Here is a 25,644-nt window from a genome sequence, read left to right on the forward strand (position 1 = left end):
AACATTAATCTGCAGTTAATCAACTGGCTCTGTCATGACTCCAAATAAGAATACACGTGCCCGGATATGTGTGAAGGGATGACATGACCACCCCTAACTGTATTTTGAAGTTTCGACTCCTTTATTCAGCAGTTACAATGGGGTCACACATTCTGACGGCCGTCAGAAATGGTGTCCTCTGGGTATTGGCTCTCTGGTGACTCCGAATGAAAAAACATGGCTCCAGATTAGTGTGAATTGATGAAATAACTACCCCAAACCATTGTTCAAAGATTTAACTACTTTGGGAAGCAGTTACGGTGGGATAACAGATAATTTCGATCTTTTTTTTATTTTATTTTTTGGGTCACACATTCTGACGGCTGTCAGAAAGGGTGACCTCTGTGGAACTGGCTCTGTGATGACTCCAAATCAGAAAATATGACTCCATATTAGTGTGAAGGGATGAAATAACTACCCCAAACCATCGTTCAAAGTTTTAACTCCTTTGGGAAGCAGTTACGATGGAGTCACACATTTTATTTTTTGGGTCACACATTCTGACGGCCGTCAGAAATGGTGACCTCTGTGGTATTGGCTCTGTGATGACTCCAAATCAGAAAATATTGCTCCAGATTAGTGTGAAGGGATGAAATAACTACCCCAAAACATCGTTCAAAGTGTTAATACCTTTGGGAAGCAGTTAAGGTGGGGTCACATACTTATTTTTTATTTTTTGTGTCACACATTCTGACGGCTGTCAGAAACGGTGACCTCTGTGGAACTGGCTCTGTGATGACTCCAAATCAGAAAATATGGTTCCAGATTAGTGTGGAGGGATGATATAACTACCCCAAACCATCGTTTGAAGAATTAACTCCTTTGAGAAGCAGTTACGGTGGGGTAACAGACACTTTCGATCTTTTTTTATTTTTATTTTTTGGGTCACACATTCTGACGGCAGTCAGAAATGGTGACCTCTGTGGAACTGGCTCTGTGATGGCTCCAAATCTGAAAATATGGTTCCAGATTAGTGTGGAGGGATGATATAACTACCCCAAACCATCGTTTGAAGATTTAACTCCTTTGGGAAGCAGTTACGGTGGGGTCACACATTTTATTTTTTATTTTTCGGGTCACACATTCTGACGGCCGTCAGAAATGGTGACCTCTGTGGTATTAACAACTTAATTTAAAAAGTAGCCTAACGGATGTGGAAGTAGGTCAGACTTTATCGGAATAATCTAGTGTAGCCTATTTGAGATTTTTGGACACAAGTTTAAAAAAGGTATTAAAATTTGGGAGGAGTAAACTATCTTCATAGATTAGCAATTTTCTATCATTTTTGGGGAAATGTTATCGAAAAAGTAAAGGCTGTGGAAGTATGCCAGACATTGAATAGGCATACTCTGGTGTCTGTTTGAGGTTTTATATTCATGAAAATATTACAAAGGGCATCATTTTTTTTTATTGTATAGGCTATCAATTTAGCTTTCTTACGCTATTTTATTTTCGCCTCGAAATTAATTCGCCTAGTATAGCATAAATTGATATTCTGATAGCTTTTGACTCGTGCCATTAGTAAGTCCATAAACTTAGTGCGCTTGCCTTTCGGGTAGGTTTGCAAAAGTTGAAATGGTAGACTGAGCAGAACACCATCGTGGTATGACAGCTTTATCGGTATGTGCATTCAGAATCATAACTATGGCAACAAAGGCGAACCCGGAAATCACATAACCTTTACTTTCTTGTGATGACGTGCTCTATGTGTACATCTTGCAACTTCAGAATTATCTATGAAATCTTTGTTTGCTAAGCAATTTAGGAACTAGCTCAAATTGGTTGCGTCTGTTGCAACAATGTGCCTAACTCGGACTCCACTGCGGGCTGCTCTCACTCAGATCTACTAGTCGACGTGCACTGTTATTTACTGGAAGAAGACCAATGCCAAAGACTACTAAGGTTTGCTTGAGCTATCTATTAGCTGCTGTAATTCGCAAATACACTTATTTTCAGTACAAGCTGGCTTGTGCATGAAAGTGAGACTAGACATGCATTAAACTACATTTTTTAACCTTGAAAATATTGGTAGCTACCCTATGCGACCAGCTAACTAACATGTTGCTTTCAGTATGCAAGTTTGCCAGGCTGTTGTTATCCCGCAGGGTCATGCTTGAAAACTAGGTGAACAACGAACCTTTCCCCGACTCAAATTTTTAGAGAACTTGTGAAGAATAATTTGTTTATTGTTTGTAATCATGAATGAATAAACAAGACACTACAGCCGTCTAAAGGCTACATTTGTTAGTGGACTTCCAACCATTTGGAGAAGCTAGGTCGGTTCTTACAAATTTAATGTGCCGCGAATGTATGTTGGTTTATATGCAAAACTGTTTCTTGTATCGTGTGTACTTGTACTGTATCTTGATAAGAACTGCAATAACGAAGACTATAGTTTTAGACAATGCTACCATATTAGCATCAGCATCAGACGTGTTCGAAAATATAACGCTACACCTCTTGAGTTTATTCACTCTCAAGAAGGTCACCGGACTACAGACACTCTTTTTTTTTGACCGTATACGAATTACACGCAAAACACATAATGTATGGTGTTTTCCGCACAGTTTGTTTGAGCCTAACAGATATGTTGTTTATTTTCCTGTGTTGCTTGTCCTCTCCCCCTCCCCTCTTGGTGCCGATACGGATGACCTTTACTCTATATGGGACGAAAGCAGCTGGGCTCCTGTGAAGCACACTTGTCTCTCTCGTCAGCTGCCAGACAGACTGTTTACTGGTCTGTAGTGAAGGAATTCTAACCTGCTTCACCTTATTTGTAATATTCTTGGCAGGGCTTGGCACATGACAGTATCTGGGCTAGACATCATGGAAATGCTTAGTTATTAGGACTATTAAATAGTCTTGGCTGCAGATGACTGTTTGTGACAGTTACCATAGATCCTAGATCTAATTACTCTAAGCCCTTGACCTTATCTAGAGGGACAAGATTTCTCAACTTTGAAAGGTCAGAAGAACCTACCTAGTCTACAGTCTCCTAATCAGAGTTCAGTTGTTGTTTTTCACATAAATGCTCACATTTCTCACAGGATATACTTTCTTTGCTACGTTAAGCTAAATAATAGGTTTAGAGTATTTCGATTTTAATCCACTTAAAGCATTTTTTTTCTCTCTCCGTTGGTTTGGGACAGCTGTCACAAGAGGATGTCGTTGAATGCTGCAGTTTTTCTTTGCGATATTAAACCTTCTGATTCCATGGTTGCTGTGGCGGGTTGTTAACGCCAAGCTGATGCCACTGAAGGACGAGGAGTCTCATCCTGGCTGTAGAGCCGCAGTCGCAGAACAGGACATGCAGAGCGATGATGCCACACGCTCACCTGCTGACGCAGAACATTCCACGGCCACGGTTCCGGCAGCTTCCTCAACCGCGGGTGAGGAGAAAGCTGTCCTGACCCACAGGGCCACGGCACGCTCCACGTCTACACCAGCGGAGCCCCAGCCTGGAGCCACCTCGTCCAAAATGCAGCCCGATCGGAAGCACACGTCTCAGCCGCTGACGTCAGCCAAGACCCAGGCTGGCAGCAGAGCGAGCAGGCCCAAGTTCAGCTCGGACGCCGCGGGTAGAGCTCGCCTCAAGTTCATCCTCGGAGCTTCGGAGGACAATTCTTCAGATGATGAGTCTCCGGTCGTTAGGCCGAAACCTCCCAGTGGCCTGTCTGACCCGATGCCACCCCCACAGTTTGTCCCCCCACAGAAAACTGCCCCCCCCACGCCCTCCCCTGGCATGAGGTGAGTAGAGGACATGTTGTTTTGTCTGCTTTTGAGCATAATAATCAAGATGATAAAGCATATCCAAGACATGAGTATGTATTATGATTTTATTCTCAGAGGATTTTGTGAAATCTGCTCTGAACTTCATAGCAATCTTGTCATTACACCCTCCAAATCTGAGCTAATCACTGTTCAAACCAAATATATAATTGATGACTGAGGGTGGGGTGACATTACTCTGTAGCGTCAGTAGAGAGTGCTGTTGCTCAACAATCAGGGTATTGGCCTGACAACATTATCTTCCTGCTTACATTCACATTTACATTTAGTCCTTTAGCAGACACTCTTATCCAGAGCGACTCACAGTAAGTACAGGGACATTCCCCCCTAGGCAAGTAGGGTGAAGTGCCTTGCCCAAGGACACAACATCATGTGGCACGGCAGGGAATCAATCCGGCAACCTTCTGATTACTAGCCCGACTCAGCCATCTGACTCCCTCCACGCTGCTTCCACGTTCTCTCTCTCCACGCCCAGCGTGTGATCACCTGACCAGTGCGTGCTGACCTGCGTTATTGGTCGCATGCCACTCGTGTCTGCACTATAATTGGAACAAGTGTGTCTCTGAGTTTGACTTTGAAAACAGTGGACTGAGGCCAGGGTGCCACAATATATGGTACAAGTGAACAGACAACCTCCCCCTGTAAACCTGCTCCTGACAGTTTAGAGTACAGTTGCGTCTGGCAGGCAAAGAGGGATTGAAGCTTGCCCCGCTGGTCTGTCTAGCTCAGTATTGATTCGTAGCACTAAGGATAGCTCAGGCAGCTGGTCAGCTGATCAGATCACCCAAATTGTTTGATTTAATCGGGCCGGTGTTCATCGGTGAGGATGGATGAATGGTCCCTCAGTTGAGCGTTAGCTTGTCTTTTCACTTGTTCAATGGCCTCGGAGGAAGCGTTTGTGAGGGAGAGAGGTAAGAGAAACTCAAAGCTGTGGTTGTTGTTGTTGTTGTGCCTATCTAACCTTGTGAAGTAGACAGCTGTCGCAGGCAGTACTGGTGAAGTGGCTTGCAGCCTATGCCCAGCATGTGTGCAGGCTTCTTTCTGCCAGGAACATGCACAGATTAATTCAATGCTGAGGATTACTGAGGATTTGTTCGTTTTGTTTCGATTTTCTTGTTGCATAGATTGTGACGAGTCTTTGAGATCTTCCATATACCTTAAAAAAAAAAAAAAAAAAAAAACACTATCGCAGTTTGTGAGTGTTTCTTTTCTTGTTAAACCAAAGTTTATCAAGGAGTCCTATTACAGCCTGTACTCCCCTGGCCTTCATATGGGTCTGGGAGAGATGTTTTGGTGTGTGAGTGGGAGGGTGGATGGGAGGAGCTTCTCAGAGAAAGGGACTGGCGGAGGTCGCATTGTTTTGGTCTTGAGTTTCAACACAGCGATCCCACACATCTCAAATTTGTCTCATTATCTGCTATGGAGGAAGAGGCCAAGCCAAGCCTGAACTGGTTTCAGTGTCTGAAAAGGTTAGTCTCTGATAAGACCGTTGACACCAATCAATAGACGTCCTCCCCTTTTGGATTTGTTACTGGAATGTTTAAGACAGAGCAGTCTTCTGGTTTTGTGTGTGTTTTTAACGGATATGGAAGCAGGCTGGTGGTTAGCATGTTTTATATTGGAAAGTTATTGTTGTTTGATGTGTTAAGATTGCCAACACATTGTGAGAACTAGGAACAAGGTTGTTGTTATGTAACTGTTTCTGTACAGAGGCTAAGCACATGTGCATGTTTGGGGAAGCCAGTGAAATAACTTCCCATATCCTCATTCTTTCTCTAACCAGAGAGCCAAGTGTTTTTCCTACCTTAGCAACTCCTCCTCCAAAACTACAGTCACAGTTTCCAAGCTGATATCCTAACTTTATTTGACATCGGAAGCTGTGGATTTCCCTTCAAGAGTACCTCTTTGCGCCTCATGACTGAAAAAGGGAATATTGGATCTGTTATCTGCAAGCACGCACTGTAATGAGGAAATACTCATGCAAGCCTTTTTAACATGGAAGTGACATGTTTCCTTGTAATCCTATCCCAGTATGACTGTTCTGTTATCACTTACATTTAAGTGACCTATTTTTAAGTTATCTATTCACTGTTGTCTGTACCATATACAAGATTAGGAAATTGACCCAACTTCATGAATTTCACCATGGAATAGAAAATGTATGTCTATATATAGATCGATACTGAAGCAAATATGGCTAAAACTAGACTATTAGTTATGAAATGACTTCAGCACAGGAACGTTTGTTAGCAATAGCACTAATTCTATCCATGAGTTGGGTGTTTCTTAGTTTGATGTAATTACATTTGTAGCACACTGTCTGCCCTTGAATGGGTTAAAGGCCTGCATGAATGTTTATTTCCCCTGATAACAAATTAACCTTTGATTGGCTGTGGTCTGCTGAACATTTACAGAGTACAGTATGAGTCATAGATAACGTCAACACCTCTATAAAATAGCTGTCAATGTTTACTTTAGTTTGGTTTTTCTCACACGAGAGAGGCTTATGTCGAAGATGAGTGTTGTCTAGTTTTATTTTGGGGGCGAACAACTGGATCGAGGCTTTAACATCTATGGAGCCTGCACATTGGCTGCAGTTTAGGTTCATTAAAAGTGGAAACAGCAGCACTGGAAATGAGTGAAGGTTTGTGACTTTCGGATTAGTTATCTGCCTTCAGGTATAGGGGAATCCCCTCCTAGGTTACATAGGCTTGCTCTTTCCTCCAAAACAGCTCAGATACATGGCAGTTTGAAGATAAGGCAGACATTATAGACTAAATAAAACCTAACATTTGATAAGACTGTTGCCGAGGTACACCTTGATAATACCAGTGTTTCCCCTGTGCAGGCCCAGTATGTCTGGCCCTCACCTGCTGAAGAAAGGACGTGAACACAGGAAGATGGACGTGCACAGAGACTTCACGGTGGCCTCGCCAGCCGAGTTTGTCACTCGCTTTGGTGGAAACCAAGTCATAGATAAGGTAAGACGTCCCTTTCTGTCTGCGAGAGCCATTTTTGGCGTGTCCAAGAAAATCGAAACAAAAATCTGTACGTCTGTTTTTGCCGGGTTGAGAGAGACAGGGTGGGTTTCAGGGATGTACATTTTCAGTTTTTCCTGATGATGTTTCCGAACATAAGCCCAATTATAATGTGTGTTATTCCACTGCCTTGCCCAAATGGACTGTTAGATCATGGACCTAACTGATCAAATTGCTGCCGATTAGGCTGATAAAAATGACACAGAAAAGCTATTTTGAATGTCAGTTTATTTGTATTTTTTACTGTGATTTTTACTGATTTCTTTACTTTAATTTTCTCCTACATCTAGGTGCTGATAGCTAATAATGGCATAGCTGCGGTCAAATGCATGCGTTCCATACGCCGTTGGGCCTACGAAATGTTCCGGAATGAGAGGACCATTCGTTTTGTTGTCATGGTTACACCCGAAGACTTGAAGGCTAATGCAGGTCAACACTCTTCCCTTTTTCCTCATTGCACTGATAAGCTAGAACCACGACGATAAGGACATACTTTAAACACTGAATAGGTCAGCTGGGTAATCTTTAAAAGACTGTTTAACATGTACAGATCACTTCCTCTGAACTGAGCTTAATAAAAACGTGTTTTTTGTTGTTTTTGTAGAATACATCAAAATGGCCGACCACTACGTACCTGTACCTGGCGGAGCGAATAACAACAACTATGCTAACGTGGAGCTGATTGTAGACATCGCCAAGAGGATCCCAGTACAGGTGGTTCAGTCACTCGCAGCAACACCACAAGACTGGATACCATCTGAGTGCAGTTGGTTGTGCTTGACCTTGTGAAATCATCCTGTATTTTCTAGGCTGTCTGGGCCGGCTGGGGGCACGCCTCTGAGAATCCTAAACTTCCCGAACTTTTGAACAAGTCAGGAATATCATTTCTAGGTAGGACCTCATCCTCCTCCAGACTGCTTGGAGCTTCTTGTTCTACATTGGAAGCTGTGTGTGTTGCTCTGCCTCTGTCGTGCACGGGCCTCTGACGTGCACAGGCTTCTGACGTGCACAGGCCTCTGACGTGCACGGGCCTCTGACGTGCACGGGCTTCTGACGTGCACAGGCCTCTGACGTGCACAGGCCTCTGACGTGCACGGGCCACTCTGACGTGCACGGGCCTCTCTGACGTGCACGGGCCTCTCTGACGTGCACGGGCCTCTCTGACGTGCACGGGCCACTCTGACGTGCACGGGCCTCTCTGACGTGCACGGGCCTCTCTGACGTGCACGGTCCTGTCTGTGTGTTCCAGGGCCGTCCAGTAAAGCCATGTGGGCTCTGGGAGACAAGGTGGCGTCCTCCATAGTGGCCCAGACTGCGGACATTCCAACTCTCCCCTGGACTGGCTCAGGTGACCCCCCCCCCCCCCCCCCTTCCCCCCCTACCCTCACCATGGAAACACAGGGACAAATCATAGACTGTGTCTTTGTGTGTCGGGCGTTACCTAGGTGATTCTTCTGGTGTTAGAATTTTGAAAAGGTGCGTGTTACACAGACATGCAGATTTTGTTTATCAGTGTTCTTGAAAAGAAAGCAAGTAAAAAAAGTGAAATAAATATATTTTACCAATTTGAAAAGTATGAACTGATTCACGTGTGTATCATGTTGTCTTGGTATTAGTGTTGGTCCCCTGTTCTCTGATGTGGGTGTGTGTGTGGCTGCAGGTCTGAAGGTGGACTGGTGCGAGGAGGACCAGAGTTTCGGTCATGTCATCAGCGTGCCGCCAGAGATCTACGTGCACGGTTGCGTGCGTGACGTCGATGAAGGGCTGGAGGTAGGCTTTTCAACAACGCCACCATCACTCTTTACTTCCCAGTGTCATAACAATACTGGTCTGCCCTGTAACCCCAAATAATGTTGTTCTTTTTGTCGTAGGGGGCAGAGAAGATCGGCTACCCTGTGGTAATAAAGGCTTCAGAAGGAGGAGGAGGAAAAGGCATTCGCAAAGTGGACTGTGCCGACAACTTTGCCAGCTTCTTCAGACAGGTGAGTCCACCTCACCAGGGGTCTTTCTACGTACCTGCACCTCAGTACAGGGTGCCAGGAGACCCAGGGGCACCAGGGGCCACAGGCCTCACCCCGACCGCCCCTCTCTCCTCCCCAGGTCCAGGCAGAGATGCCCGGCTCGCCCATCTTCATCATGCAGCTGGCGCAGCACGCCCGCCACCTGGAGGTCCAGATCCTGGCCGACCAGTACGGCAACGCCATCTCCATGTTCGGCCGCGACTGCTCCATCCAGAGGAGGCACCAGAAGATCATCGAGGAAGCTCCTGCCACCATAGCGTCCACCGCCACCTTCGAACAGATGGAGCGGGTAAAGGAAGGGGGGGGGGTTCATGTCATGCAGGGTTACTGGGATCGCTGCCTGCTGATATAAAACCTGACTCACCCTGAGAAAGGGTTGTATATGTCCTGGTTTCCCAGGGTTGTGGTGAGTGAACCGCCTGTCCGTCCTCTCTGTGGTAGCACGCGGTGCGGATGGCCAAGATGGTGGGCTACGTGAGCGCGGGCACGGTGGAGTATCTCTTCTCTGACGACGGCAGCTTCAACTTCCTGGAGCTCAACCCCCGCCTGCAGGTGGAACACCCCTGCACCGAGATGATCGGAGACGTCAACCTGCCCGCCGCCCAGCTCCAGGTAGGCCACGCCCACCAGACACGCCCACAACCAGGTTCGAGTCGGATTCACACTGAAGGGTTCAAATCCCAAATTCCTACGTTTGGACCAGGGCCTAGGGGCCAGGGTTGAGATGGGCTGTTCTGGAAGGTTCAACTCTTTAACACGTGAGATAGCTCACATCTTCTTCCACTGACTGTGTTTCATCCCTGGTAGATTGCTATGGGCATCCCCCTCCACAGGATCAAGGACATCCGCTTGCTGTATGGGGAGGCCCCCTGGGGGGGGACCACCATTAACTTCGAGGCCCCTGAGTTCCCTCCGAGCCCCCGAGGCCACGTCATCGCAGCCCGCATAACCAGCGAGAACCCAGACGAGGTGGGCCGGAACCCTAACCCAGACATTCATGGGATATCCTCGACTTTGTGGGTTCCGACCTCTGACCTCCGACCCCGTGTCTCTCTCCCCTCAGGGCTTCAAACCCAGCTCGGGGACGGTGCAGGAGCTGAACTTCCGCAGCAGCAAGAACGTGTGGGGCTACTTCAGCGTGGGGGCCACGGGGGGGCTGCACGAGTTTGCCGACTCCCAGTTCGGACACTGCTTCTCCTGGGGGGAGAACAGAGAGGAGGCCATCTCGTAAGCCCTCTCTGGTCCTCACACAAGGACACGTACTGCTTATCTGAGTCAGCTACGGGGTTATAGGTTGGGATGTTTCCGTGTGTGTCTGTGTGCGTAGGAACATGGTGGTGGCCATGAAGGAGCTGTCTATCAGAGGAGACTTCAGGACCACTGTGGAGTACCTCATCAAGCTGCTGGAAACGGAGAGCTTCAGGAACAACGACATTGACACCGGCTGGCTAGATCACCTCATAGCTGACAAAGTGCAGGTACTGTAGGCTGCCCTTTTAAAAGGCAGTTCTTTGAGAAAGTCTTTACGCTGACAGCTGTAAGAATCGGAAGACAGAGCGTTGTGTTTGGGCCCGTGGTTTCATCTTGTGTTCTCTTGTGATCTTGTGAAGGCCGAGAGGCCGGACACCATGTTGGGCATCGTGTGTGGCTCTCTACACGTGGCCGACTCCAGCTTCAGGAAGAGCATGTCGGACTTCCTGCACTCTCTTGAAAGGTCAGGACACCACCTGACCTCAGGTCACCACCTGACCTCTGGCCAACGTCGTTATCGTCCACTCTTGCTGGTTTCTTTTTCTCATTGTTTTGTGAACGCGGTGTGTGATGTGTTCACCTGCAGGGGCCAGGTGCTTCCCGCTGCCAGCCTGCTCAACACCGTCGACCTGGATCTCATCAACGAGGGGGTCAAGTACTCCCTGAAGGTATGGTGCCCTTTGACCTCTCCGCCTCCTCCGTTCTCTGTCCCCGTTGCCCTAAGCTCTCGTTTGCCATCGGCCCGTCCCCTCACGACTGTCGATCCCCCAGGTGGCCCGCCAGTCCCCGACCACGTACGTCGTCCTGTTGAACAACTCGGACATCGAGATCGACGTCCACCGGCTGAGCGACGGAGGCCTCCTGCTCTCCTACAACGGCAGCAGCTACACCACCTACATGAAGGAGGAGGTGGACAGGTGAGAGGTCGTCCCCCCCCGTCCCCCCCACTGGACTGGAACGTTCCGGACGTTTGTTTTTTTTTAGACAGGCCGAGTGAGATGTTCTGGACCCGCGAGGTCACCGGATTGTGCCCTTGTCTGCCTTTTTCTCCCGGTCGCCGTAGCTACCGCGTCACAGTCGGCAACAAGACATGTATGTTTGAGAAGGAGAAGGACCCCACGGTGCTGAGATCGCCCTCTGCTGGAAAGCTTCTGCAGTACATCGTGGAGGACGGGGGCCATATCTGCGCTGGACAGCCCTACGCTGAGATCGAGGTTAGTCACCTGGCCTGCTGTCATCCCGTCTCTCAACCAGGACGTTGTTTTTAGCGGGGCGAGTGCCAGCTCTTCTGATTCTCTCCGTGCTCCGACGGCAGGTGATGAAGATGGTCATGACCCTGACCGTGGAGCAGTCCGGCTGCATTCACTGCATCAAGAGACCCGGGGCGGTCCTAGACCCAGGCTGCGTGGTGGCCAGGATGGAGCTGGACGACCCCAGCAGCATCCACCCGGTAAGTCCTCCCACTCACACACTACCTACTGGTGTCAAACCGCTTGTAGATACATACAACAACAGGACTGACTCTCTCTCTATGTCTCTGTCTCTCTCTGTCTGTCTGTCTCTGTCTGTCTGTCTCTGTCTCTCTCTGTCTCTCTCTCTCTCTCTCTGTCTCTCTCTCTCTGTCTCTCTCTCTCTGTCTCTCTCTCTCTCTCTCTGTCTCTCTCTCTCTCTCTCTCTCTCTCTCTCTCTCTCTCTCTCTCTCTCTCTCTCTCTCTGTCTCTCTCCCTCTGTCTCTCTCTCTCCCTCTCTGTCTCTGTCTCTCTCTCTCTGTGTGTGGTGTGTCCTGGTGCAGGTGAAGCTGAACGTAGACTCCCTGCCGGCCCAGCAGCCTCTGCCCATTGTGGGGGAGAAGCTCCACCAGGTGTTCCACAGCATCCTGGAGAACCTGGTCAAGGTCATGGACGGATACTGTCTCATGGAGCCCTACTTCAGCAACAAGGTGGGGAATGGTTCAGGTTCAAATCCCCCCTCGCCTAGGATGACTGTGTCTGATAAGTGAACACTTAACAGTGCAGAGTGAAGGCTCTGGCCTTCAAAACAACACTCAATATCGTGACCACAACATAGGATTACCAGACAGTGGCCTGGAAGTCCCAGGTTTAAATCCCCCCCCCCGTTCATCGCTTTCGACCAAATCCTCGGCGAGCCTCCTTTCAGGGCGTATCTGTGCCGTTGGTCCCATGTGCAGGTGAAGACGTGGGTGTGGACGCTGATGAGGACCCTGCGCGACCCCTCCCTGCCCCTGCTGGAGCTGCAGGAGATCATGACCAGCGTGGCCGGACGCCTCCCCCCCGCCGTGGAGAAGGCCATCCGCAAGGTCATGGCCCAGTACGCCAGCAACATCACCTCCGTGCTCTGCCAGTTCCCCAGCCAGAGGGTGAGTCACTGGGCCGCACCGTGAGCCTCGCCGCGCTGCCGTGGGTTAGAAGGGCGCTTCTGGTTGGAATCGTCATTTAGATATGGGAATGACACATTCCCCCTGCTGAATCTCTCTGTCTCTCTCTCTGCCTCTCTCTCTCTCTCTGCCTCTTTTGTCTCTCTCTGTCTCTTCTGTCTCTCTCTGCCTCTTCTCTCTCTCTCTCTCTCTCTCTCTCTCTCTCTCTCTCTCTCTCTCTCTCTCTCTCTCTCTCTCTCTCTCTCTCTCTCTCTGTCTCTCTCTCTCCCTCTCTGTCTCTCTCTCTCTCTCTCTCTCTCTGTCTCTCTCTCTCCCTCTCTGTCTCTCTCTCTGCCTCTTCTGTCTCTCTCTCTCTGCCTCTTCTGTCTCTCTCTCTCTGCCTCTCTGTGCTTCAGATTGCTAACGTCCTGGACAGCCACGCGGCCACGCTCCAGAGGAAAGCCGACCGGGAGGTGTTCTTCATGAACACCCAGAGCATCGTCCAGCTGGTGCAGAGGTCCGAGCGCAGCACAGGAGCCTGCTCTAAGTCCCGCCCTGCCCGCCTGCTCATTGGTCCAGGGTGAAGGCTCACTGGTTGGCTTGTTTCCACAGGTACCGCAGTGGAATCCGGGGATACATGAAGTCTGTGGTTCTGGACCTGCTGAAGAGGTACCTGCAGGTGGAGATGCAGTTCCAGCAAGGTGATTTTGTGTGACGTTTGAATGAGGGTCAACAGTACTCATTTACAGGACTAACGGTAGTGGGAGTTACCAAATGGTTAAATAGTCAAATGTAAACGTATGTGATGTAGTGTGTGACCCTGCCTGGCGTCCTCTCGTCTCTGGACAGCTCACTATGACAAGTGTGTGATCAACCTGAGGGAACAGTACAAGCCCGACATGACACCTGTGCTGGAGTTCATCTTCTCCCACGCTCAGGTCGCCAAGAAGAACATCCTGGTCACCATGCTCATTGTAAGACTCCAGGGAGACACACACACACACACAGACACACACACACACACACAGAGCGGTCCAGTGTCTCACTATGCTGTGTGTGTGTGTGTGTGTGTGTGTGTGTGTGTGTGTGTGCAGGACCAGCTGTGTGGAAGAGACCCCACCCTGGCAGACGAGCTGATGGTCATCTTGAACGAGCTGACTCAGCTCAGCAGGATGGAGAACTCCAAGGTGGCGCTGCGTGCTAGACAGGTGAGTCCAGAGACAGGTCCAACACACCTGAGACAGACAGACAGGTGATAACACCTGAGACAGACAGACAGGTGAGATCACCTGAGACAGACAGATGGGACCTTCAAACAGCTAAAACAGAATAGCACGAGTTCCCCTCCTCGTAGTTTAGTCTGTAACATGTTCAGCCAGTGACGAGACATTATTGTAAACGTATATTGATTGATTGATTGATTCTCCAGGTCCTGATCGCCTCCCACCTCCCATCCTATGAGCTGAGGCACAACCAGGTGGAGTCCATCTTCCTGTCAGCCATCGACATGTACGGACACCAGTTCTGCCCTGAAAACCTCAAGGTGACACTTCTTGATACAGGCTTGGATATATGGTACAAAAAATCATTGTCTGGAAAACCGATGGTTAAAACTTCTTTGAATCTCCAGAAACTCATCCTGTCCGAGACCTCCATCTTCGACGTGTTGCCCAACTTCTTCTACCACTCCAATCGAGTAGTGTGCATGGCCGCCCTGGAGGTGAGCCCAGTGAACCAGCCCTGCTTGCCCAGGCTCGCGGTCTCTTCCCCCTGCTACCCCGCCGCCTCTCTTTCCTCCAGGTGTACGTGCGGAGGGGTTACATCGCCTACGAGCTCAACAGCCTCCAGCACCACCAGCTGCACGACGGGACGTGTGCCGTCGACTTCCAGTTCATGCTGCCCTCGTCGCATCCTAACAGGTAGGGGGCCCGCCGCGGCACGCCACAGCCGCAGCGCTGAGGTGGGGCGCGTACCTCCACAGCACAGCGGACAGACACACAGTCCAACCACACCCACTGACCTCGTACACTGTCCAACCACACCCACTCACCTCGTACACTGTCCAACCACACCCACTGACCTCGTACACTGTCCAACCACAACCACTCACCTCGTACACTGTCCAACCACACCCACTCACCTCGTACACTGTCCAACCACAACCACTCACCTCGTACACTGTCCAACCACAACCACTCACCTCGTACACTGTCCAACCACACCCACTCACCTCGTACACTGTCCAACCACAACCACTCACCTCGTACACTGTCCAACCACACCCACTCACCTCGTACACTGTCCAACCACACGTTAGACGCTTTCATCACGCTCCTCAACCATGACATATAAATCGATATGTTACTGTGTATCAAATTCTGCCCATACGGTTAGTCTGGCCAATCTAATTGACTTGCTCCTGTTCCCCCCCCCTCCCCATGTTTTCCAACCACAAGTGGCCAAATCACCAGAGTGACTCCCTCCACCAAAAAAGACACGTAAAACACTCTGCCTACTCAGCATTCCTCTCTGGAGAGATTTGACTGTTGTTCACGGAGATCACTAATAAGGCCTGTAACCCTGGTTACGGTGCAGTGGGCTTCTTCCTGTCCCTGCGGTGCCCCCCCTCCTAACCCCAACCTCCATTGCTGTTGTTTTCAGCACCATTTAACACAGGTCATCACTAGTCCAGATTATTTGGATTCACTTACCTTCATCCAGTTCCTCTTCAAATGGCATAGCTCAGTTTATACAGACAAGGAAAGGCCAATGTTTACATTTCAGAGCCCCTACGAACCTTTTAGAGGACAACAGGGCTAATTAACCAACAACAGATACAAAGGTCTTACAAATTAATGAGTACATCTTTTAGTGATAACTTATCCTTCACGTTTTTATACTGTACTAAACATACATTACACAATGGATCCCAGTGAATCACACACTTTGATGTAGTGACACAGCGGACCCTAACAACGGCTAGAGCTGCGTTGGGCTAACGTCTACCTCCGAATGATTTGACCGTTGACCACCGACGCGAGTGTGCCAAACTAAAGCACTTCACACAGAGCTTCAGCCTAATGGTGATGCAAGGTTGAGGTTGTTAATCCTATGCTAACACTCACCCTCTGTCGATCATGTGATTTCAGAGGGAGCAGCCCTACTCTGAACAGGTAGAGTAAAGCACCCCTGCCAGCCCAGCAGCCTGGCTCCGTGTCTGTCACAAACTGTAGCAATGCATGCTTGAATGCACCGTGCTGCTTTTCCTCCTGTTGTTTATACCCAACCATACATCTCCCCTGAAGGACTCTTATAACCAGTCCTGGTCTTAATTCCTGCTTTTTCTTTTATGTAAAATGATAGTAATTCATTTTCTTTTGTTTCTGGTGCCTTTCTCAACTTTTGTGTACTTTTGCTTTTGAGGGGCAGGCGCCTCTTAAAACCACACCCTGGGTACGTTTTTATAAGCATATTGTTTTGTGTGTAGATGTTTGCTAAAGATGATTCCATAGAATCTGCTTCCTGTCGTCAGAGGCCGGCTCTATAAATATGATCTGCCCAGTGTCTTTCAATCAAGACACAGGAACAGTATTCAGGTCACTTCCTGTAACGGGAGGAAAAGTGGATATAGATTTGTAACCACGGTAATAATGTCTGTGCGGTGTCTAGCTTTGTGAGCCGACCAGGACCAGTAAGGTCATCACCACGGTGTAGTCTACCTCTGTCTGACTCCCACATTGGTTGATGGCTGTTAAACCCACACTCCCCCCTCCCTCGGCCCCCTTGGCTGACTGCTTGTCCCCCCGGCCCAGTCTGTCCCCCCGGCCCAGCCTGTCCCCACGAGTCACCCTGTGTGTGTGTGTGTACGTGTTCCCTCCCCCAGGGTGGCGATGCCAGTGAGCAGCGCCGGCCAGTTTGAGATGAAGCGTCAGGACAGCGAGCTGTTCCTGGAGGGGGCGCTCTCCCCCCCCTGCCAGCGCATGGGCGCCATGGTGGCCTTCCAGTGCTTCGAGGACTTCCAAAGGTGACTTCCCCAGCCTCTGCTAGGTGTCCGTGCTGTAGCAGGAGGGCTACCACCTCCAGGGTTAACCCAGGAGAAGCTGCCTTCTGAGGTCTGTGTCCTTGGTCACTTCTCAGGAACTTCGACGAGGTCCTCACCAGCTTTGCTGAGCCGCTGACGGATAGCCCGATGTTTTCTGAGGCGTGCTCCACCCTCTACGAGGAAGAGAACTGCAGGGTGAGTGTGTGATGGGGGATGACAGATCATGGGGGTCAGATGGCTGAGCGGTTATGGAATCGGGCTATTAATCAGAAGGTTGCCGGTTCGATTCCTGGCCTAGCCAAATGACGTTGTGTCCTTGGGCAAGGCACTTCACCCTACTTGCCTCGAGGGAATGTGCCTGTACTGTAAGTCGCGCTGGATAAGAGCGTCTGCTAAATGACTAAATGTTAATGGTCGTCAGGTGAGCAGTGGTGATCTGAGCGCTCCATCCCTGCAGAGGGGTCACACTTCCTGTCTTGTTTTCCCTGCAGAACATGAGGGAGAACCCCATCCACATCATCAACATCTCCATCAAGTCTGCTGACACAGAGGATGATGATGCCTTGGTCACCGCCCTGGCTGACTTCACTCAGTCCAAGGTAGTCTCCCTCCTCGCTCCCTGGTGATCTGAAGCCATATTCTGGTCGGTTCTTTTAACAGTGTCAGTCATTCGAGGTAATACAAATCATAAACTCTTCTGTACACAGGAATGAATATGATGATGTGTTTCTTATTTCAGAAAGCCTTACTCTTTGATTATGGAATCAGAAGGATTACGTTTCTGATTGCACAAAAGGTGAGGCATGAACACTTTTCCTTTTGCTCAAAGTATTTATACTTAAAAATAATCCCAAAAAATTACAGTTTGACTAATAAACAGATACAATTTCCCTAATTATGCCTCTTTTGTTAACAGAGAGAATTCCCCAAGTATTTCACGTTCAGAGCCAGGGACGGGGTAAGGAAATTACCCGTTTCTGTGACCTCGTCGTGTTTTAAAACGACCTGCAGTCCATCGTCCCTGTTGGTGTGTCTCAGTTCCAGGAGGACCGCATCTACCGGAACCTGGAGCCGGCTCTGGCCTTCCAGCTGGAGCTGAACCGCATGAGGAACTTTCACCTGCAGGCCGTTCCCTGTTCCAACCACAAGATGCACCTGTACCTGGGGGGCGCCCGTGTCCAGGCCGGCGCCGAGGTCACCGACTACCGCTTTTTCATCCGAGCTATTATCCGCCACTCAGACCTCATCACCAAGGTAACCGGGGGGGAGGTGGGGAGCTCTGGGTTGCTATGCAGATCTAGGGACGCTGGAGAGAGAAGCAGTCCGTTTCTGTGGTGCTTGTCTATTCTGGTTTCCTCCTGGATCGATAAAGTTAATTCGAATAGATTTGTTATGATAACAATGACATCCCAGCAGGACAGGAGTGGCGAGCTCTCTGATTGGTTGTCTCCCCGCACCTCCAGGAGGCCTCTTTCGAGTACCTGCAGAACGAGGGAGAGCGCCTTCTGCTGGAGGCCATGGACGAGCTGGAGGTGGCCTTCAGCAATACCACCGCCCGCACGGACTGCAACCACATCTTCCTCAACTTCGTCCCCACCGTCATCATGGACCCCTCCAAGGTCAGAGCGCGCCCCCCCCCCCCTCTTCAAAAAAGCACGTGCGGCGAGAACTCCTTCGCCTCCTCATGCCCTGCTCTCCCCTCTCTCTCTCTCTCTCCCCCCTCTCTCTCTCTCTCCCCCCCCTCTCTCTCTCTCTCTCTCTCTCTCTCTCTCTCTCTCTCTCTCTCTCTCCCCCCTCTCTCTCTCTCTCTCTCTCTCTCCCTCTCTATCTCTCTCTCCTCTCTCTCTCTCCCCTCTCCCTCCCCCCGGCCAGATCGAGGAGTCGGTGCGCTCCATGGTGATGCGCTACGGCAGCCGCCTGTGGAAGCTGCGGGTGCTGCAGGCCGAGCTGAAGATCAACATCCGTCTGACGCCCACCGGCAGCGCCATCCCCGTCCGTCTCTTCCTCACCAACGAGTCGGGCTACTACCTGGACATCAGCCTCTACAACGAGGTCACCGACCTTGCCGGGCAGGTAAGGGACTCCGGAACCTTCCACGGTGTGAGGGGACGACAGGGGAGTGACTGGGATGATCCTGATCTGAGCTGGTGTCCTCTGTGTTTAGATCATGTTCCACTCCTATGGCGACAAGCAGGGCCCTCTGCATGGCATGCTCATCAACACTCCCTACGTGACCAAAGACCTCCTCCAGTCCAAACGCTTCCAGGCCCAGACCCTCGGCACCACCTACGTCTACGACTTCCCCGAGATGTTTAGACAGGTGACTGTGTATTTCTCTCTCTCTCTCTCTCTCTCTCTCTCTCTCTCTCTCTCTCTCTCTCTCTCTGTCTCTCTCTGTCTCTCTTTGTCTCTCTCTCTGTGGGTTGGTGTTAGTTTAAAGGATGTGTTCCTGACCCGTGCTGTGTGTTGCAGGCTCTGTTCAAGCTGTGGGGCCCAGGAGACAGCTGTCCCAAGGACGTGTTGATGTGTTCTGAGATGGTGCTGGACCCCCAGGGCCAGCTGGTGCAGATGAACCGTCAGCCTGGAGACAACGAGGTCCGTTCAGTACAGTACACAACTCAGCGATAGCAAGAGGGAATGACTGGAGCTAGGAGATAGATACAGCTCTGGGGTAGAGCGTTAGACTTCAGATCAAGAGGTCTCAGGTTCATATCCCCCAGCGTCTTCTGATTGAATTCATGATTAATAGTCATTAGTACAGACTTGTGTTCCTGGTGAAGGCCCCAGCAGTAGCTGTCCATGCCTTCCTAAGCCCCTGGCGTCCTCCTCTTCCTCAGGTGGGAATGGTGGCCTTCAGGATGAGGATGAAGACCCCAGAGTACCCAGACAGCCGGGACATCATCGTCATCTGCAACGACATCACCTACATGATCGGCTCCTTCGGGCCGGAGGAGGACCAGCTGTTCCTGAAGGCGTCGGAGCTGGCGCGGGCCGAGGGCATACCTCGCATCTACATCTCGGCCAATAGCGGGGCTCGCATCGGCCTGGCCGAGGAGATCCGTCACATGTTCCAGGTGGCCTGGATCGACCCGGAGGATCCATACAAGGTCAGCTCGGCGGCATCGCAGCGCATGAGCAGCAGTAACGAGGGTTTAACGAGGGTTAACGAGGGTTTAACGAGGGGTTAACGAGGGTGAAATGGTGTCATCTGTTTCCCCCTCCTCAGGGCTTCAAGTACCTTTACCTCAAGCCCCAGGACTACACCCGCATCAGCTCCACCAACGCCGTGCACTGCCACCACGTAGAGGAAGGAGGAGAGTCCAGGTAACCTGCCCTCTAACCTCCACCAGGGGCCCGTATCATGACGTCGCATTCACACACACTGGGTCATGTGACCCAGACTCACCGTCGGTGTCCTGCAGGTACATCATCACCGACATCATCGGGAAGGACGAGGGTCTGGGGGTGGAGAACCTGCGGGGGTCGGGCACCATCGCCGGGGAGACGTCCCAGGCCTACCAGGAGATCGTCACCATCAGCATGGTGACAGAAAGAGCCTACACCTCACACTGTTCCTGGAGGACAGGGGCCCTCTCCAACCCTCTGTACCCCCTGATCTTAGCCCTGTACCCCCTCTATCCAAGCCCTGCTCTGATCCGTCCTGGTCCTCCTAGGTGACCTGCCGGGCCATCGGTATTGGCGCCTACCTGGTGCGGCTGGGCCAGAGGGTCATCCAGGTGGAGAACTCCCACATCATCCTGACCGGAGCTGGAGCCCTTAACAAGGTCTGCTGGCCTCCCATCTGAAGCTGTCTGGAACAACCCCAAACCGTCTCCACGGCTCTGTCAACAGCCGGGAGAGGGGTGGAGGACTGGGGGGTGGTTGTGTGTGTTAACGGGGCTGCTGTGTGTGTCTGTGCAGGTCCTGGGTCGGGAGGTGTACACCTCCAACAACCAGCTGGGTGGAGTTCAGATCATGCACAACAACGGCGTCACACACACCACCGTGCCGGACGACTTTGAGGGCGTTTTCACCATCCTGCAGTGGCTGTCCTACCTACCAAAGGTACCTACCAAACAAAAACAACACAACAACAACTAAGCAGCGGATGAACCTGTCTGCTAACGTATCTCCAAGTCCCTGACTAAACCCTGAGAAGTCTCTGAAGGATCGCTGTGCTCGTCTTCTCCACAGAACAATATCTCTCCGGTGCCAATGATGCCACCTAAAGACCCGGTGGAGAGAGAGATTGAGTTCACCCCCACCAAGGCTCCGTATGACCCTCGCTGGATGCTGGCAGGGAGAACCCATCCTAGTGAGATACCCTGCATGCATCCCACAGCCTTGGTGATCCCTGTGCTGTTTCTTCTACACACACCCAAGTGTGTGTGTGTGTTAACCGGTGTGTTTGTGTGTGTTTAGCGGTGAAAGGGGCCTGGCAGAGCGGGTTCTTTGACCATGGCTCGTTCATGGAGATCATGGGGTCCTGGGCCCAGACTGTGGTGGTGGGCAGAGCCAGGTGAGATTGACTGGTCTCCTTCAGAACTTGGAGAAGAGAGACAGAGTATCACATGTCTGTTTGCTCAAGCTGTCACAGGTGTACCCCAAGTAGAAAGGACAGTTTAGATGGGGCTTAATACAACCTCAGTCTCACCATTGGAGTAGTTCCTGTGGCTTCCAGCCGGAACTCATGTATGACTAACTACAGGTTAGGAGGGATTCCCCTTGGTGTCATCGCCGTGGAAACGCGCACCGTCGAGGTCGCCATCCCAGCAGATCCAGCCAACTTGGACTCAGAGGCCAAAGTGAGTGTCCTCTCCCGTCTGCCTTCATGTCTAAGTAAGGTTGAATGAGGTGGTGGTACGGGGTGACCCTGGTGTAAACCCTGGTGTAAACCCTGCTCCTGGTGACCTCGCTCTCCCCAGCTCATCCAGCAGGCTGGCCAGGTGTGGTTCCCTGACTCGGCCTTCAAAACAGCCCAGGTCATCCGGGACTTCAACCGGGAGAGACTCCCGCTCATGGTGTTCGCCAACTGGAGGGGATTCTCTGGAGGCATGAAGGGTAGGAGAAGAAGAAATACAAATAAAATGATTTAATAAAACAAATAATCAAGTTGTCCTAGTTTGAGGTTGATATTATCTCTTCAGTTCTTAAAATGTTGTTATTATTGTCGTTTTAATTTGAGTTTTTATTTATAGTTTTGTTATCTGTTCCTTGCCTCCCAGACATGTACGACCAGGTACTGAAGTTCGGGGCCTACATCGTGGAGGGACTGCGTGAGTTCCGTCAGCCTGTGCTGGTCTACATCCCTCCCCACGCTGAGCTGAGGGGCGGCTCCTGGGTGGTCATCGACCCCACCATCAACCCCCTCTACATGGAGCTCTACGCAGACCGAGAGAGCAGGTCAGACCCCACTTCCTGTCCACTGAATCCCACTTCCTGTCCACTGACATGACCTATGAACGAACCGTATTCATTTACCTCTCAGACTCTTTCATCTAAAGCGACAAACGGTACAGGGGGGAATTTGAACCTGTGCTCTTCTCCCCTGTCGGGCTGTCTGTGTGCAGGGGCGGCGTGCTGGAGCCGGAAGGGACTGTGGAGATCAAGTTCAGGAGGAAGGACCTGCTGAAGACCATGCGCAGGATCGACTCTGTCTACGGCCGCCTGGCCGAACAGCTTGGTACGAGTCCACTGTGACCACGCCCTCCACGGTCATCCTCAGTGTCAACTGGGGAAACCAAACTAGTCATCATCATCATCATCATCATCATCATCATCACAGTTTATAGTTCAGCTTCCACAGTGTCGTCATCACCACAGTGTAGTCACACTACACGACACATCATTCATTTAGCAGACGCTTTCATCCTCGATTCACAGCTAGCATGGTAACCCCTCTTGATACCCCCCCCCCCCCCCCCCCCCCCTCATAAGATAACCAAGTGACCCCTCCCCCTCCTGGTGGGCCGGCAGGGACCCCTGAGCTGTCGGAGAAGCAGAGGAGGGATGTGGAGGCCCAGCTGAGGGCCAGGGAGGACTTCCTGCTGCCCATCTACCACCAGGTGGCGGTGCAGTTTGTGGACCTCCACGACACCCCCGGCAGGATGCAGGAGAAGGGGGTCATCACTGTGAGTCCTCCGGGGGCTCGGGGTTGGGTTCCTGCTCTTGCTTCTGGATCGTCGATATTCAAAGCGAGTCAGAGGGTCCAAGTGACTGAGCTGACAGTGGTGGTGCTTTCTTGGTACGTCACAGGGAATGGACGAGGATAACTCTCTCTCCCTTTCCCTCCCTCTCTCCCTTTCCCTCCCTTTCCCTTTCCCCCTTTCCCTCCTTACCTCCCTCTCTCTGTCTCTCTCTCTACCTCTCTCTCTACCTCTCTCTCTCCCTACCTCTCTCTCTCCCTACCTCTCTCTCTCTCCCTACCTCTCTCTCTCTTTCTACCTCTTTCTCCTGCAGGACATCCTGGAGTGGAAGAACGTGCGCAGCTTCTTCTACTGGCGTCTCCGGCGCCTCCTGCTGGAGGACGTGGTGACGAGGGAGATCCTTCAGGCCAACTGTGACCTCGGCAACGGCCACATCCAGTCCATGCTGCGCCGCTGGTTCGTGGAGACGGAGGGCGCCGTCAAGGTGGGCGGACAGCGCCACCCAGACCACCAGCCAATAGGAGGGCTAGGATGGGGTCTTCTCTGCTCAAATGAGTCTTGATGGGAAGCTTTTAAGAGACCGAGTGTGTGTGTGTGTATGTGTCTAGGCCTACCTGTGGGACAACAACCAGGTGGTGGTGGAGTGGCTGGAAAAGCATCTAGCCAACGAGGACGGCATGCGATCAGCCATCCGAGAAAACATCAAGTACCTGAAGAGAGACTACGCCCTGAAACACATCCGCAGGTGTGGCAAACACACACACACACACACACATACATACACACACGCACACACATACATACACACACGCACACACACACATCCGCAGGTGTGGACGCACACACACACACACACCAACACACACCTGGTCTTTCTCTCTCCTTCTCACTCGCCTTATTTTGCACATGGTTCTAGTAGAACTCGTTATACAGTCAGTAACACTGTTGGTCATTCTTCCCTGTCCCAGTCTGGTGGAGTCCAACCCTGAGGTAGCCATGGACTGCATCATCCACATGAGCCAGAGCATCACTCCCTCCCAGAGGGCCAAGGTCTCCCACCTGCTGGCCACCATGGACACTAGCAGCAACGCCAGCAGCAGCAGCAGTAGCAGCAGCAGCTAGGCCCTGGAGCCAGGCTCCCTCTGATGCCTGGGCACCTTGGAGCGAGCGCTCAGCACAAGTGCCACTGCCTTCTTTATACCAACAGTAGGTGGGACAATAAAGTCAAATCCAAGCGAAGCGTTTGTTTACCTCTCAGGGCTGGAACGATCACAACAGGCCGCATCCCCGACATTTCACACTACATGCTGTGGCGGCCGCCATCTTTGATTTGGAGATTTAGACAAAGCTATATGTGTGGGGGGGTTTCCCCCAACACATGGATGCATTTGTGAATTGGACCATGTGCCTTTCAGCTCAACTCTGCCTTTTAACGCATACATACTGTATTTGAAACTGGTAGCTATGGTGTCAGAGAGAATAGAATCGAATTTGTCCAGATTCATAATTCTGTAGTAAGAGACCTTAGTTTGATGTATTTGTGTTTTGAAAAGGTAAGAGACACAATATATGCCAGTACGATGACTTGACCCTACGGTTCTCTGAGGGGGTGGTGAGGGTGGGGGTGGGGGGGGGGGATCTGAGTGAAGTGTGTTTATGCCTCTTACAGGACCTACATTCAACCAAAGAACAGGTGCTCTCCTGTGGGGTGTGTGACCTACAATATTCGTGACAAAATGCTTGATCCATTTGTCTTGTTGAAGCCAGTTCAGCATATCAGTATTGTGTTTAAATTACGAGGTGCAACTGAAGAGTCCAGTAAGATTTCTTTGTACTAACCGCCATTCATTTTTTTTTTATCGTTGTCTGTTAGTACTGATGAAAAAATTCCTGTTACGCCCAAAACAGTTTGTTAGCTAGTATGATTTCAGCACATTTCAGTTTTCTTTATTTTACCAGTCATTTCACAGTGCTGTAGATCTGGACTTAACCCTCAATGCCTCCCAAATATATTTTTGGGTTATTTCAAACAATGACAGTCAATGAAAGAAGTTAGATTGACAGGTGCAGGTATGACTTGATACTATGTGTCCCGTGTGTCATTTTTGTAATGGTTGATATAATGTACGGCTGTTGTTCAACTCAGGGGAATAGTGAAGCCAGTTGTTTTATAGGCTAAATGATAGATGGCTTTCTGCTGCCTTACTTTCAATCAACACATACTCGTTGCTATGACAATGTACAAATGTCTATCTTACGTTGCTCTAAAAAAGTGGTGCCTGTAACAGAATTATTTCAGTGAAGTGTCAGTCTTGTGTACCCATGTGTCATTCTTTTATTGTGGTTGGTGTATCGATCATGATGTACAACATTCTGAAAATGTTAATCGCAGTGAATTAAAAAAAGATTATCAGATGTATGGAATGCAGTCAAATAGTAAGCAAAGGCTCTCAGACAACAATCTGAGGCAAATATTTGCGAACGCTGGCAACTTTTGAACGAATGCTTGGGTAAATACAGTTAAATCAAAGCTTTTTTTTTCTTTACGGATAGGCATTTGGAACATACATACACATATATACAGCATACAATGCTTGATTCCTCAGTCTCACCAGCCTCCATTTATAAATATAAATAAAACATTACAGTAATACTGCCTAGCACAATACAACAGAAATGACAGAGAGCTACAGTACCATGGGTAGGCTTGCCAACACAAGTGAGCGGAATGTACAAAAACTGGTATCAGTCACTTATGACACCAAACTGTATGGACCTACGATATAGAAGAGTCTTAGCTAGGCATAGCTCCACCAGAGAGACTACAGTGGTCGACTTCATAAATGTCATAAAAACTTTTATAATAGTTTTAATTTTTTTACCTTTTCAAATTTATTTTAAGTTTGTGGTTGTGGGGATTTTATTTGTGGTTTTAATGTATAAT

General features: G+C 50.2%; 1 protein-coding gene and 1 long non-coding RNA gene across 9 annotated transcripts; one reads left to right on the forward strand and one right to left on the reverse strand.

Annotated features, from left to right (window-relative positions):
* The first annotated feature begins 1,618 nt into the window (after positions 1-1,618).
* On the forward strand, positions 1,619-25,115 carry acacb (acetyl-CoA carboxylase beta). 8 transcript variants are annotated; one of them, XM_047048052.1, is made up of 55 exons: positions 1,619-1,941; positions 2,718-2,776; positions 3,189-3,786; positions 6,677-6,809; positions 7,157-7,295; positions 7,471-7,580; positions 7,676-7,757; positions 8,116-8,214; positions 8,527-8,636; positions 8,738-8,848; positions 8,967-9,176; positions 9,329-9,499; positions 9,695-9,856; positions 9,951-10,114; positions 10,215-10,365; positions 10,498-10,601; positions 10,725-10,806; positions 10,910-11,055; positions 11,202-11,352; positions 11,454-11,588; positions 11,931-12,077; positions 12,327-12,515; positions 12,929-13,029; positions 13,125-13,213; positions 13,362-13,486; positions 13,607-13,720; positions 13,942-14,055; positions 14,143-14,232; positions 14,313-14,431; positions 15,662-15,685; positions 16,396-16,536; positions 16,650-16,749; positions 17,046-17,153; positions 17,294-17,350; positions 17,471-17,512; positions 17,593-17,808; positions 18,018-18,173; positions 18,427-18,627; positions 18,719-18,874; positions 19,027-19,149; positions 19,392-19,661; positions 19,781-19,878; positions 19,977-20,097; positions 20,229-20,339; positions 20,476-20,619; positions 20,749-20,869; positions 20,977-21,073; positions 21,263-21,359; positions 21,480-21,615; positions 21,780-21,957; positions 22,125-22,237; positions 22,492-22,685; positions 23,014-23,184; positions 23,309-23,445; positions 23,669-25,115. In XM_047048052.1, the coding sequence occupies exons 3-55, from the start codon at positions 3,212-3,214 to the stop codon at positions 23,820-23,822; spliced, it is 7,389 nt and encodes a 2,462-aa protein (XP_046904008.1). In that variant the 5' UTR covers positions 1,619-1,941; positions 2,718-2,776; positions 3,189-3,211; the 3' UTR covers positions 23,823-25,115. The 8 variants fall into 8 exon arrangements, with proteins under 8 accessions (XP_046904008.1, XP_046904007.1, XP_046904010.1 ...); XM_047048051.1 differs by lacking the exon at positions 2,718-2,776; XM_047048054.1 differs by lacking the exon at positions 2,718-2,776 and having other exon boundaries at positions 22,531-22,685.
* On the reverse strand, positions 14,430-14,623 carry LOC124486460. Its single transcript, XR_006958276.1, has 2 exons — positions 14,563-14,623; positions 14,430-14,532 (listed from the first exon to the last, which is right to left on the reverse strand). It is a non-coding gene; the product is annotated as an uncharacterized LOC124486460 (long non-coding RNA).
* Positions 25,116-25,644: the final 529 nt, after the last annotated feature.

The sequence above is a fragment of the Hypomesus transpacificus genome, chromosome 24 (assembly GCF_021917145.1).
Source record: "Hypomesus transpacificus isolate Combined female chromosome 24, fHypTra1, whole genome shotgun sequence".
Taxonomy (NCBI): Eukaryota; Metazoa; Chordata; class Actinopteri; order Osmeriformes; family Osmeridae; genus Hypomesus; species Hypomesus transpacificus.

What these genes read in the sequence shown, in the direction of transcription:
- acacb (XM_047048052.1), top strand. Translation starts at nt 3,212, where the DNA reads ATGCTGCAGTTTTTCTTTGCGATATTAAACCTTCTGATTCCATGGTTG. An exon ending in ACGCCCTCCCCTGGCATGAG is followed by an intron (nt 3,787 to 6,676) that starts GTGAGTAGAGGA and finishes TCCCCTGTGCAG; the next exon opens with GCCCAGTATGTCTGGCCCTC. An exon ending in ATGAAGGAGGAGGTGGACAG is followed by an intron (nt 11,056 to 11,201) that starts GTGAGAGGTCGT and finishes CGGTCGCCGTAG; the next exon opens with CTACCGCGTCACAGTCGGCA.